Below are 12,633 nucleotides of genomic sequence, written 5' to 3'. Positions count from 1 at the left end.
GAGCACTCTCCTCTGCACAGAGAGGGGGATGTGGAAAATCACGTTGGCGAAGGGCAGTCACACTCAGAAATAAAAGGAACCTGATCAAATCTTCCTCCAATTTCAGAGCTTAACCAAAGATCATAAGATTTTGCAGTTCAGCCTTCTTAGTTATTGACAAGACCGTATGTGGCAGCTTTTTCTAGAGAGCTGGAGATATTCAAAGGAAGACCTTTCCTCTTGCTATCTGTAGTCCGCCTGTAGCCCTGAAACTTCAGAGAAATTTTGCATAAGTGACCAACCAAAGTGCTTTCTGAAACTCGCACGTGGCTAAATGATACAATAAACGGCTCACGGCGCTGGCAGAGGCCACACCGCCAGAGGCTCTCGGGGAATGCCGTCTTGTGAACATGGGTGCTGTGAGTTCTCTTTAAAGAAAGCATTGCTATCTTATGTGCTTCGAGCTCCTTTTCTTCTCTGATGGCTTCTGAAGCTCTTTATGAACTGAGTGAACACACGAATCCCTTCAGCCACCACTGAAAAGCAGTGCAGCTCTACAGCACCGTCTCTCAACAGTTTAATCTTGGTCTGAAACCACACACCGGCTGTTTCCTTCTCCATCCTTCTTCTCCAGCAGTATCTCCTCATACTCACCGCTGCCGCTCGGATACGCAGTCCGCTCCAGGCAACGCTAAAGCCATCACGCTGAGCGGACCAAACGGGCAGCCGCTCAGTGACGGCAGCGATACCCTTCCTACTGCCTGATCTCTTTAGCGAGCTTACCACCGAAAGCTACCGTATAAAAAGAAAAATGAGCCCAGTGGCGTGGTAGAAGTGCCTTACGGAAAACGTAGTGCTGGCAATAACGGCCCGCGGAGGCTGCGGTTACTCTGCTGTGGCGCGGGGCTGCTCGTCTCACTCTTCCGTTTCTTCCTGATGCAGCTGAGGATGGAGAGAACGCGCGGCCGGGCAGAGCCAGCGACGCTCAGCAGGCAGAGCCTGACCGCAGTGAGTGTCCCCGCACCGCGGGGCACGGGGAGAGGCGGGGGCGGCGGGGGGCAGCGGGACGTGGGGTAAGACCCGGTGCGCTTCTCCACGCTGCGTGCCACGGCCACCTAGACATCGCTTGTTTCCAGTGGTAGCTCCACACCGAGCCGTGCCTGACAAGGTCCCAAAGGACTTTGCCACCGCTGCGTATGTGCCACAAGTCCTCTGCTCTGCTGTGCAGCTCTGTGCGGGGCAAGCAGGGGATGTGCGGGCTGGGGTTTCACAGCTGGCCACGGGCTCCAGTGAGCCAAGGGAATGAGGTTTTCTCCTTCCCGACCCCAGGGATGCGCTGGATGCCAGGGCTGCAGGAGCAGCTCGCTTGCTCACTTAAGCTTCTGCCTAACTATGTAAGAAGAGCCCTCACCAAGCCAAGCTTGGACCCCTGTATTGTTATGAGGGAGGACAAACATCCAAATGCTGGGAAAGCCTGAGGAAACAAGAGCCTGAGCCAGAAGGAGAAGCAAATTCTTTGCTTATACCTGCAAAATATATAGATGTTCTCTTAATCACTGTATTTCCCTTACCGAGGTTTTCTGCTTTTACACTTACAGTACGAAAAACAGCGGTAGAGTTTTTACTACTCTGGCAAAATCCCAGATCTCCCCATTTTCTAGAAATCCCTCTCCCAGGGCCAGATGAGCAGACTGGGGGGTTGCTGTGCCTGTTGGTTCTCCATGTTCTCTCCTGCCCCAGGATGGCCCAAGGACTGCAGCGAGGTTCCCCGTGGCAGCCCCAGCGGCATCTACGTCATCCAGCCCGCAGGGCTGAACCCCATCGTGGTGTACTGCGAGATGAACGTGACGGACGGGGGCTGGATGGTCATCCAGAGGAACCGGCAGAGCACGGAGATCACCTGGGCCGAGTCCTGGAGCACCTACAAGAATGGCTTTGGGAACGTGCGCACCGAGTACTGGCTGGGCACCGAGTACATCCATCAGATCTCCAAGCAGAAGGTCTACCAGGCCAGGTTTGTCATCTGGGATGCCTCAAACAGAATCAAGTTCGCCGATTACAACCTGTTCAGTGTGGAAAATGAGTCCCAGGGCTACCGGCTGCGGCTGGGAACGTACTCGGGGCTGGCAGGGGATGCCATGACCTCAAACAGGGCTTCTACCGTGCACGATAACATGAAGTTCTCAGCCAAAGATCAGGATCAGGACACTTCCAGCAGCAACTGTGCCTCCAGCTACGGGGGTGCGTGGTGGTACTCGGCGTGTTACTCTGCACGGCTGAACGTCAAGGGGGCCATAACGTGGGGCAGCCTGTGCAGCGGGAACTGCAAAGCTTCTGCCATCCTCATCAAACCAGCTTCCTACTGCTAGTTGCATTTTCTCTTCCTTTCTGCCCAACCTGAGGTTAGTTCTGGCTCTGCAAAGAGATGGAGAAGGCCAAGCCCAGTGTCCTAGGGGGTCTTTGCTGAGGTTGGTCAGATCCTAGTTACTGAAGAACATAGAACATCTTCCATTTCTTCTCTCTCCTGTAGATTCTCTTTACTCCTCAACTGTGCCTTTATCCTTTTATTTAGTGTCTGATCATTTTAATTATGTTAATAATGACAACAGCCTCTTTCAAAACTTGGAGTTCCCGGATCTGTAGTGTGCTTCAAATAAAATACAAAACAGCCAAACACTAGTGGCTCTATATGGCTGCGTAGGTTAATTCACATCAGGCAAACTATCTAATTTTCACTTGTTGAAGACCTTGCTCAAGACATCATTGTGCACAGTCGAATTCCCACTCTGTACCTTCTACTTTTCAGGCTTAATGGTTGTTAAATATTCAAATAAATCCCTATTCAAGAAACTGTCTCAGTTGTGAAAGTCAATTTGAACTCTTCGAATTGCTCACAGAGGTTGATGTGTTAGAAGGTTTCCACCACCAAAACTCAGCTTTCCTGTAGGACAGACGTTGGGGACTGCAGGGTGAACGCAATGCATAATTAAAACCTGAAATTCTACGTGCAGACTTCTGCCTTTGCACACAGTAGTTTTGTGTAAGCATAGGAAATGTTGAAACGTTTTGACTTTTCTCAGCAACAATGAGGTTTAGGTTTTGTTGTCCATGCAACTCGCATCCCTGAGCGCCATGGGGAGTCCGTCTCCTGAGCCATGGCTACGATGACTTCCAAGAGGTGGCAGCCCAGAGGGAAGGCACCATCCTGCCTTTGCTGCTTTGAAACTACAAAGAGATTTCAAAGTGCCATAAAATTTCCATGTGGAAGGACCTCCCGGCTCCTTCAGTCCATCCCTCTGGCATCCTCCAGCTCCTCGCAGGCGGGAGATTTCGCTGCCAAGTCAGCCAGTGCCATGGTCCCACTGCTTACCGCAGAGTGATTTCCACAGCCACCACCTGCAGAGAGGGGAAGCAGGATGAGTCCACTGGTGCTCCCGTGTTCCCCTGGCAGGAGGATGGGACCTGGAAGCACTCAAGCCTAAAGTGAGCAAGCCAAGCAGCCTGCCCTCAGGAACATCTGCATGACCCCTGGACGTTCCCGTGCCTGGAGTTTCTAACAGCACACCCAGAACACTGCCTGGTCGTTCACAGAATCACAGAATCACAGAATCACAGAATCACAGAATAGTAGGGGTTGGAAGGGACCTCTGTGGGTCATCTAGTCCAACCCTCCTGCTGAAGCAGGGTCACCTACAGCAGGCTGCACAGGACCTTGTCCAGGCGGGGCTGGAATATCTCCAGAGAAGGAGACTCCACAGCCTCCCTGGGCAGCCTGGGCCAGGGCTCCGTCACCCTCAGAGGGAAGAAGTTCTTCCTCATGTTCAGACGGAACTTCCTGTGCCTCAGTTTGTGCCCATTGCCCCTTGTCCTGTCACTGGGCACCACTGAAAAGAGCTTGGCCCCATCCTCCTGACACCCACCCTTCAGATATTTGTAGGCATTTATAAGGTCCCCTCTCAGCCTTCTCTTCTTCAGGCTGAACAAGCCCAGTTCCCTCAACCTCTACTCGTAGTGGAGATGCTCCAGTCCCCTCACCATCCAAGAGCTGAAGCACACACTGTGGGCTTGACACAGCCAGGCTTAACAAAGAAAGGCTGCAGGCTTAGCTCAGTTCATGTACAACTAACACATCCCTGGAAAGGTGGTGTATGAGAGGTCTTTTACGTCTTTAGGGATTTCAGGACTGTGCGTGAGAGGTCTCGTTTTTGAAGGAGGGACTCAGAACTGAACCAGCAGGAAAGAGCAAAGTGAGGTAGCACGGGAAGGGCTCAGAAGAGCTCTGGCAGGAGATATCAGCAGGTAAGTGAACAGACCAACATTTGCATTGATTTATGTCAGGACTCTACGTTATGGTTCAGAAAATCATAGAATCATAGAATTGTTTAGGTTGGAGATCTTCAAAATCATGGGGTCCAACCATTAACCTGACACTGTCAATTCCACCACTAGACCATGTCCCTAAGCTCCACATCTATACATCTTTTAAATACCTCCAGGAATGGGGACTCCATCACCTCCCTGGGCAGCCTGGGCCAAGGCCTGACCACTCTTTCAGTAAAGAAATTTCTCCTAATATCCAATCTAAACCTCCCCTGACACAACTTGAGGCCACTGCCTCTCATCCTATCGCTGGCTCCTGCTCAGCCGGCTGTCGACCAGCACCCCCAGGGCCTTTTCCGCCGGGCAGCTCTCCAGCCACTCCTCCCCAAGCCTGCAGCGTTGCGTGGGGTTGGTGTGACCCAAGGGCAGGACCCAGCACTTGGCCTTGTTGAACCTCACACAGTTGGCCTCAGCCCATCGATCCAGCCTGTCCAGACCCCTCCGCAGAGCCTAATGCAGAGGCCTTCGAGCAGGATCTATCATCTCTGCCAGGATCAAGCCTATGGACACGCTGACCATCAACCCACCAATGCAAAACAACATTTCCCACAAAAATCAAGGATTTACATTTTTTTTTTAAATGATTGATATGTTCCCTTCTTAGAGGGTAGAAGCACGTCAGCAGATGCCATCCATTTCAGCTTCCAGCCACGGTGGTATTCATTTCCTAAAGATGCCCACAACAGCGTGTGAATGTCAGAGTCTTTGGCTTAGTGAGATGGGAGCCGCCTTCCTCAGATGTGGAGAAAGGCAAGCTGGCAAACAAAAATTGGTGAAAACAAATCTTTTATTCTCTTGTTCTGCTTGCGTGGGATTTTTTTGCACTATGGTTTTACTGGGTCTGCGTGTCTGCCTTTTAAAGTGGTGTTTCTCTCCCTGCCTCCTACCACCTCCTGTTCAAGCCCCCTCTGCAGTGAGTCATGAGGTGCATGACAGGCGAGAGGAGGCAGCTGCCAGTGCCGAACGACTACACTCAGCGTAGGAGATAACAGCTTAAATAAAATGTTCTCAGCTGTCAAACTGGGGAATTTCTTGTTGCATTTAGAAATCATTTTTTGGCTCGCTCTCTCGCCTTAGGATAGGGTTGGAGACGTGTGGTTAAAGCGATGCTCCGACGGACGAGCACCCGCCGCTCGCTGCTGATACGGTGGGAGGCAGCAGCACCCGTCCGCACTGTGTTCCCACCAGCACGTTCCCCTTCCACAACGGCAAGGAGGATACCGTCGGCTGTCCCATCCTCGTGGCCAGCCTCCCTATCTAGACGCAGAAAAGTCCCTTTCGTGCCATGTCCTCTTGTTATCCCTGAGCTGCGTGACTTTTGTCGACTGGTCCCTTGCTTTTTCTACCAGCTCTAGGGCTTCTGTGTGCCCCAAGGTCTGTTCTGCTCTCTCTGGAGAGGCCCAGCTGGCTTGTCCTGTGCTAACAGGGCGCGGTGTGGCGAGGTGGCCCTCTCCTGCAGGGTCCTCTCTCTGAGCAAGTAAGCTAGCACCGATGGCCATCACGAAACGCACTTGAAATGCAAAGGCGACATGGAAAGAAGTGATCTGAGGAACGTAGGGTCTCATTGCCTCTGTTTCTGCTGGTCCCCAGAGGGTGCTCTCGCCGCGGGGCTCGCCAGGCAGCTTCCAGCGGGGAGGACGTGCTGCGGGCAGGGAGAGCCCTGGAATATTGTCCAAGGAGTCCAGCTGCGGGCTGCAGTTTTCCATGTTCGTTGCTCTGTCCCACTGCCGCAAGGAGTGCTGAGAGTCCCCCAGCACAGGGTGTACACCTGGGGGAGTGTGAGCAAGGCCAACTGTGGGGGGAAGCACCAAGAATCTCATTGCACAGATATTCAGCAGAAAATTGCATTCCAGGCAGGGGGAATACGATCAGCTCTCTCTGAACTACAGTTTCCCAACCTTCTCCAAAGGATTTAAATACTTGGCATGCCACCTTCTCTTTTGAGAAGATATTCTACCTTCCCCCAAAAGCTTTTGCTGCCTTCCCTTAGCTGTCACCTTGTGATGGGACCCACTTCCACTCGGCCCTTCCCATCCCTGCAAGCGCACCCTTGGCCCCGGTTCCTCCCAAGGCCACGTCAGGTCAGGTCTGTGCCAGGACCGGCGCTTGCACCCGCAAGGCGCTGTGTGACGCAGCGCACAGGGGGTCCATCCCCAGCGTCTCCTCGTCGTGGGCTTGCAGGAATGCCCAGCCTCCTGCCATGGCTGAAGGGGCTGCTCAGTTTTCCTGGTGCCTGTCTGCCTGCTGGGGAGCGGAGAGGTGTTTCCAGTTCCGAAATTTGCCTTTTGTGTGTTGTCTCTCTCCTTCATTTCACAGCAACCCGGTCAAGTGCTGCCCAGATCGATATATCCAGCTCTACGGGCACCCATGCGTGCAGGGCAAGTGCAGGCTGGCTCCATGTCACAGGCAGAGACGCGACGTGCTGTAGGCACTGCCGCAACCAGGGCTGTCACGGGCGGTGACGAGTGACGAGTCCTCCCCAGCTGCCCTTGCCTGAGAGGAGAGACGGCTTCCAGCAGCAGTGGGAGGCAGAAACAGGGCCAGATCCTCGTGGTGAGTCACACGTCTTCACATTTTGAGAGCAAAAGCCACCAGTGATCCTGACAAAGCAGTCCTCCTTTGCCTGCTAGTTCTCACTAAGGCCGTATTTCACTTTCACTGCTCTTAATTACAAGCTCTACGTTTCTAGCAGGAACGCTGTGATTTATCTGGACCCTACGTGTTTCCCAAACCGCCCCCGGAGCCCTTCCTGGTGATGTCCACAGGTTACGTGAGGTGACCTTCTCACGTACCTGGTCACACCAAAGGAGAGCGTGCCTTGGCACCTGGGCCCTTCCGTGGCTTTGGAGTGAGTTGTAAGATTAAAGCCTTAAATCCGACCCCTGCAACACAGTGTCACGCCAACAGGCTGCAGTCCAGGTGGCAAAACTGCACCAGCACCTCCTGCTTCAACCCCCTCCATCGTCTGCTAATTGAGCTCTGGGATGATAATGGCTGCTGGGGTAGTTGTTAACATTTTCTTGATTACAGAAAACCCTGAGAAACAGGCAGCGACAGGCACACCTGTCTGGTTCTGAGTCGTCGGGGGAGCGCGTGGTGTCTGCTGCAGCAATTTGTAGATCCAGCCTTCCGAACTGAATGTTCTCCCAGCAAGACTGCAGATGGCCATACCATCGTGACACTGGAACTTGCTGTCACTTAGGGCTCCCCGGCCTCCGGGGTGCAACACGTCAGCTAGTATTCTTCTCCTGCCACCACCTGAGGCCTCACACAGCAGCACTGAGGAGGGCTTGGCTGTTCCTAGGAACTAAGGGATGGCCATGCCAGCTCCTGGTGAAGAGCCTCTCTTCCAGTGAGAAGTGGGTACCACGAGCCCATGGCAAGAGATTTCAGTCCCTTCCTCCATTCTTCAACTGCTGTGGTGAAGCAGAGCCAGTGACCCCACGGGAAATCTGGCAAGACCACCAGCATGGCACCATCTCCTTCTCCCACCCCTGCAAAGCGAGAACCGCTGCAGGCACTGCTGGTTGGACTGCATCCATGTTTCCTGTGCCAGCACCCTGCAGTCCAGTCCTTTAGCATTAATCCAGTCCTCTCTGTTGACCACCATTTGGTGTCTGGGATGGAGCCTACCTACAGGAATTTCATCCGCTTCCTGATGGAAAATGTGGGCCTCAGGATCGTCTTCTAGGAAATGTGATCAGCTTGCATGAACAGGGATGATGGTGTTCAGGAATACAGATCCTAGACTATCTTCTGCTACTGCTACTCTGTTGGGAGGGGAGCGGGGGCAGTGGGTTGCTGGCGGGGAGGGGCAGCGCTACAGCCTGCCAAGCAGGAGATGGAGGAGTGCTTTGCTGCTTGCTCCAGGCACCCACCTCTCTTCAGCGGGGCAGGGAAGGGTGGGAGAAGCTCTGGACCACAGCCTCCACAGTACTGTTATTTGTTCATATATTGGGTGAGGCAGAGGGCAGGTTGCATAACTTCTACAGGGAAAAAGGGAATAATTGAAAGATATAACTTCCTTTTTTGCAGACATTTTATGCATCTGCAGCCAAAGAAGGAAGGTGCAAAGACTTTCTCTGCAGACTCTTGCGTGGGCCTGTGCAACAGACCTCCAGGGTCAGCACAGATGGTGACAACAAGCTGGAGATGCCTCTCACCCTGAGGGTTTGGAAGGGCTCATCCTGCGCTCACCAGCTCCTGTCCATCCAACATGAGGCTGAGGGCAAGCTTGTACCTGCGTCCTGAGTTGCCACGAGTGAGCTTCCTTTGTGCACACAGAGTACGTGACCCGTCAATTTTAATAGTTCCAGTCGTCCACCAGTTTATCTTACTCCTTGTTGAGTCCAGAACTGTGGTTTCATAACACCTTGAGATGACCTCGCCAGCCGTTCCTTTGCCAGGTACCCCCAGCTCCCGTGTTGTGAAAGGTGCTGAACGAGGGTTCCCCAGCCATCAGTGTCTGCATCCCCAGCACCTGCGCCTCGTTCATCTCTTTTCTGACCTGGGTGGTCCTGATCTGGTCAGCCTTTAATTGCAGGGGTGCCATTCCCACCTCTGACCACCCAGTGTCCTCACCTCTGTGAGCTTTTCCAGTTCTTCTACATCTTTCCTGAGCCAGGCACCAAAACTGCACGTGGCCGTGAGCACCTTCTGGTTTATACAGTGGTAAGCAATGTTTTCTGCTGAAAGCCCTTTCCTTTCTTTGCCATTTCTAAAGCCTTTTTGCTTTTTAATTGCTTCTGAACCTGCAGCTGATGTTTTCAGAGCACAGCCTACAATTACCCTCAGATCAGCCTCTTCAGCAGTCACAGCTACTTTAGAGCCCACCACTGTGTACCGTTCAGGATGTACTTCCCTTTATCCTTATCGACACTGAATTTCATTTGCCGTTTTGTCACCCACTCACTCTGCAGCCTGAAACCCTTCTGCAGCTTTTTCCAGCCACCTTCAGATACAACTGTGCTGAACTATTTTCTCCACCAGAAAATGCAGTCCCTGCGCTGATTGCTGCCTTTTCTCCATCACCTATGAATATGTTGAGAAATCCAGCCCCAGTACAGGTACTTGCAGAACCCGATAGGCAGCCTCTCTGCGTTGTGAAAATTCACCAATCAGTCCTATCTTTGTTTCCCAGCTTTGCGAACTATTGATCTGTTATAGCTCAGTGTTTTTGAAAACTCGGCGAGAGATCTTTTTAAAAGCTTTTTTGGATTACGTCATATTGCTCAGACCACTGTTTTCCACGTACGCCACCTCTCCTTCCAACAACCGTAACAGATTTCTGAGACACAACTTTCCTCTAAAAAGCCATCCTGACTCTTCCTCAGGTTGCTGTATTTATCCATGAGTTCCCACAAATCCCGTGTTTGTTACGATTTCTACCACTTCGCTAGGTGCAGAAGTGAGCCCTCTGGCTCTGGAGATCCTTAGATGAGGGACTGAGCCTTGCACAAGTGGCCACTCGCTGTGCCACCTCTGTGCCCTTGGTAGGCCAGCCACAGCTCGCAGCCCACTGTCAGCAGATCAGAAATGTCCTGGTGGACTTTGGCGAGGGCTCCTGGACCGTGGTGTCTGGTCCTGGAGATCAGGAGCTGTTCAGCCTGATGGATGAGGTCTGCAGCTTCTCAGTTTTCACTCCTACCACCACCCACACAAGGACGCGGAGGTGGAAACGCTCTGCACCATTGCTCCCGTGGCACGGCAGGCTCCCCACCGCCAGCACCGGGGTGAGTTCATGCAGTGCTGCTCCCTCTGACCTCCCTGCCCTCAGCACCCCTGGCACGTCTTCTGCAGAGCCTACAGGTGCTCTGGCAGAGTGCCCGCTGCTGATAGCTGTGAACAAGGTTTTGATGTTAGTTTTTGTCTTTCACGGATTGCTTGGTAAAACTATTTTTGGCCTGCCTCTTGTGGTTTTACATTCCACTTGCTGAAATTCATAATGCTTTCTATTTTTCTTGTTCTTTGAAGGTGATTTCCACCTTCTGAATGGCATCCAGTAGTCTCCTCTCCTCTGTTTCGTGTCCCTGCTGGCTCTTTTGAGCCCCTCAGTATCTGGCTGTGGTTAAGTTAATTATATTTATCCCAAAATTTCACCACAGTGCCTGTAAATGCTCTCCCTATGTTTTATCCTTTTGCCTGCTCCTTTTAACAAGCTCTCAGCGGATGCTTCCCACTGTTTCTAGCCGTACAGTTTCTCTGGTCTCCCTGAACATGACATATTCAGGCCACCAGCTTTGCTGCTTGGTTGGTAATAAAGCTTTCACAATGTATTTCTCATCTCTACCTTATTGCTGGTAGCAATGCTAGCAGTTTCAGTCCTAGCCTTTTTTTTTTTTTTAGGATTTTGAATTTGTAGGACTTCAGAGGATCCCCATCTGGAGGGACTAAGCTGGGAGCTGTGTGCTCCTCTGCGTCTGTTGAATACCTTTCAGGTTTGAGTCCAGCCCATCCCTGCCCACCGCTGTTGTGACTGCACGCGCCAGCATCCCGGCTCTGTCTGGGTTAGATGGAGATCTCCGTGATGGTGCAGATCCCATCAACTCCCAGTTTCTTCAGCTGCTAGGCTGGGTAGACGAAGGGAGAGCCGTGGATGTTGTCTACCTTGACTTCAGCAAGGCTTTCGAGAGTCTCCCATAACATCCTCCTAGGGAAGCTGAGGAAGTCTGGGCTGGATGAGTGGTCAGTGAGGTGGATAGAGAACTGGCTGAATGGCAGAGCTCAGAGGGTTGTCGTCAGCGGTGCCGAGTCTAGTTGGAGGCTGGTAACTAGTGGTGTCCCTCAGGGGTCAGTACTGGGCCCAGTCTTGTTTAACTTCTTCATCAACGACCTGGATGAAGAGTTAGAATGTACCCTCAGCAAGTTTGCTGATGACACCAAACTGGGAGGTGTGGTAGATACACCAGAAGGCTGTGCTGCCATTCAGCGTGACTTGGATAGGCTGGAAAGCTGGGCAGAGAGGAACCTGATGAGGTTCAACAAAGGCAAATGCAGGGTCCTGCACCTGGGGAGGAACAACCTCATGCACCAGTACAGGCTTGGGGTGGACCTGCTGGAGAGCAGCTCTGCGGAGAGGGACCTGGGTGTCCTGGTGGACGACAGGTTAACCATGAGCCAGCAGCGTGCCCTGGCTGCCAAGAAAGCCAATGGGATCCTGGGGTGCATCAAGAAGAGTGTGGCCAGCAGGACGAGGGAGGTTCTCCTTCCCCTCTACACTGCCCTAGTGAGGCCTCATCTGGAGTACTGTGTCCAGTTCTGGGCTCCCCAGTTCAAGAAAGATGAGTTGCTACTGGAGAGAGTCCAGCGGAGGGCTACGAGGATGGTGAGGGGACTGGAACATCTCCCCTACGAGGAGAGGTTGAGGGAACTGGGCTTGTTCAGCCTGAAGAGAAGGCTGCGAGGGGACCTTATAAATGCCTACAAATATCTGCAGGGTGGGTGTCAGGAGGATGGGGCCAAGCTCTTTTCAGTGGTGCCCAGCGACAGGACAAGGGGCAATGGGCACAAACTGAGGCACAGGAAGTTCCGTCTGAACATGAGGAAGAACTTCTTCCCTCTGAGGGTGACGGAGCACTGGAACAGGCTGCCCAGGGAGGTTGTGGAGTCTCCTTCTCTGGAGATATTCAAGACCCGCCTGGACAAGGTCCTGTGCAGCCTGCTGTAGGTGACCCTGCTTGGGCAGGGGGGTTGGACTAGATGACCCACAGAGGTCCCTGCCAACCCCTACTATTCTGTGATTCTGTGATTCTGTGATCTGACCTCTCTGCCCCAACGCCGTTCTCCTCCCAGACACCGAGGCCGTTTCTGCCTGCCTCTGTGCGCGGTGTTCGGGTCATTTCGGAGAACTGCTCCGAGAACTCTGCTCTCTGCCCTCCCATGTGACGGCGCACGTGTTGGGACACCTTTGGGACATCCATCTCGCGTTGCACTCAGGACCACACTGGCTCGCCGCACCCTCACGTGTTGCATCCACACGGCCTTACCCGGCATCGCACGTTTTAGGATCCAAACAGCTGCAAAATCCCTCGGCGCTGTAGCCTGCCTGCTCCTGTGTGCGGCCCCTGCTCTGCTCTGCTGCCTGCTGGGAAGGTTCCTCTGCGGCACCCATCTCCCCCTTCCCCAGGCTGGGTGCCCTTCGCCCGTGAGGTTTCCCTCCCCTGAAGCACAAGAGCTGCTGGACCGGGGATGTGGGAGTTATCGTGTCCCTAAAAGCCTCGCTGCTGCATTTCTCCACGTCCCTCAGATGTGCGCTGTCCCAGAGGACTGAAGCCT

The 12,633-nt window shown here is 53.1% G+C and overlaps 1 protein-coding gene across 1 annotated transcript; it reads left to right on the top strand.

Moving 5' to 3' along the window:
* The first annotated feature begins 389 nt into the window (after positions 1–389).
* LOC104333357 (fibrinogen-like protein 1-like protein) lies at positions 390–2,552 on the top strand. Its single transcript, XM_075440507.1, has 4 exons — positions 390–398; positions 556–738; positions 858–987; positions 1,720–2,552. Exons 1-4 carry the CDS (start codon positions 390–392, stop codon positions 2,346–2,348), a joined length of 951 nt encoding a protein of 316 aa, XP_075296622.1. The 3' UTR covers positions 2,349–2,552.
* The last annotated feature ends 10,081 nt before the right edge of the window (positions 2,553–12,633 follow it).

This window comes from Opisthocomus hoazin, chromosome 20, assembly GCF_030867145.1.
Source record: "Opisthocomus hoazin isolate bOpiHoa1 chromosome 20, bOpiHoa1.hap1, whole genome shotgun sequence".
Lineage (NCBI taxonomy): Eukaryota > Metazoa > Chordata > Aves > Opisthocomiformes > Opisthocomidae > Opisthocomus > Opisthocomus hoazin.
This window is presented reverse-complemented; position numbering and strand designations above follow the sequence as displayed.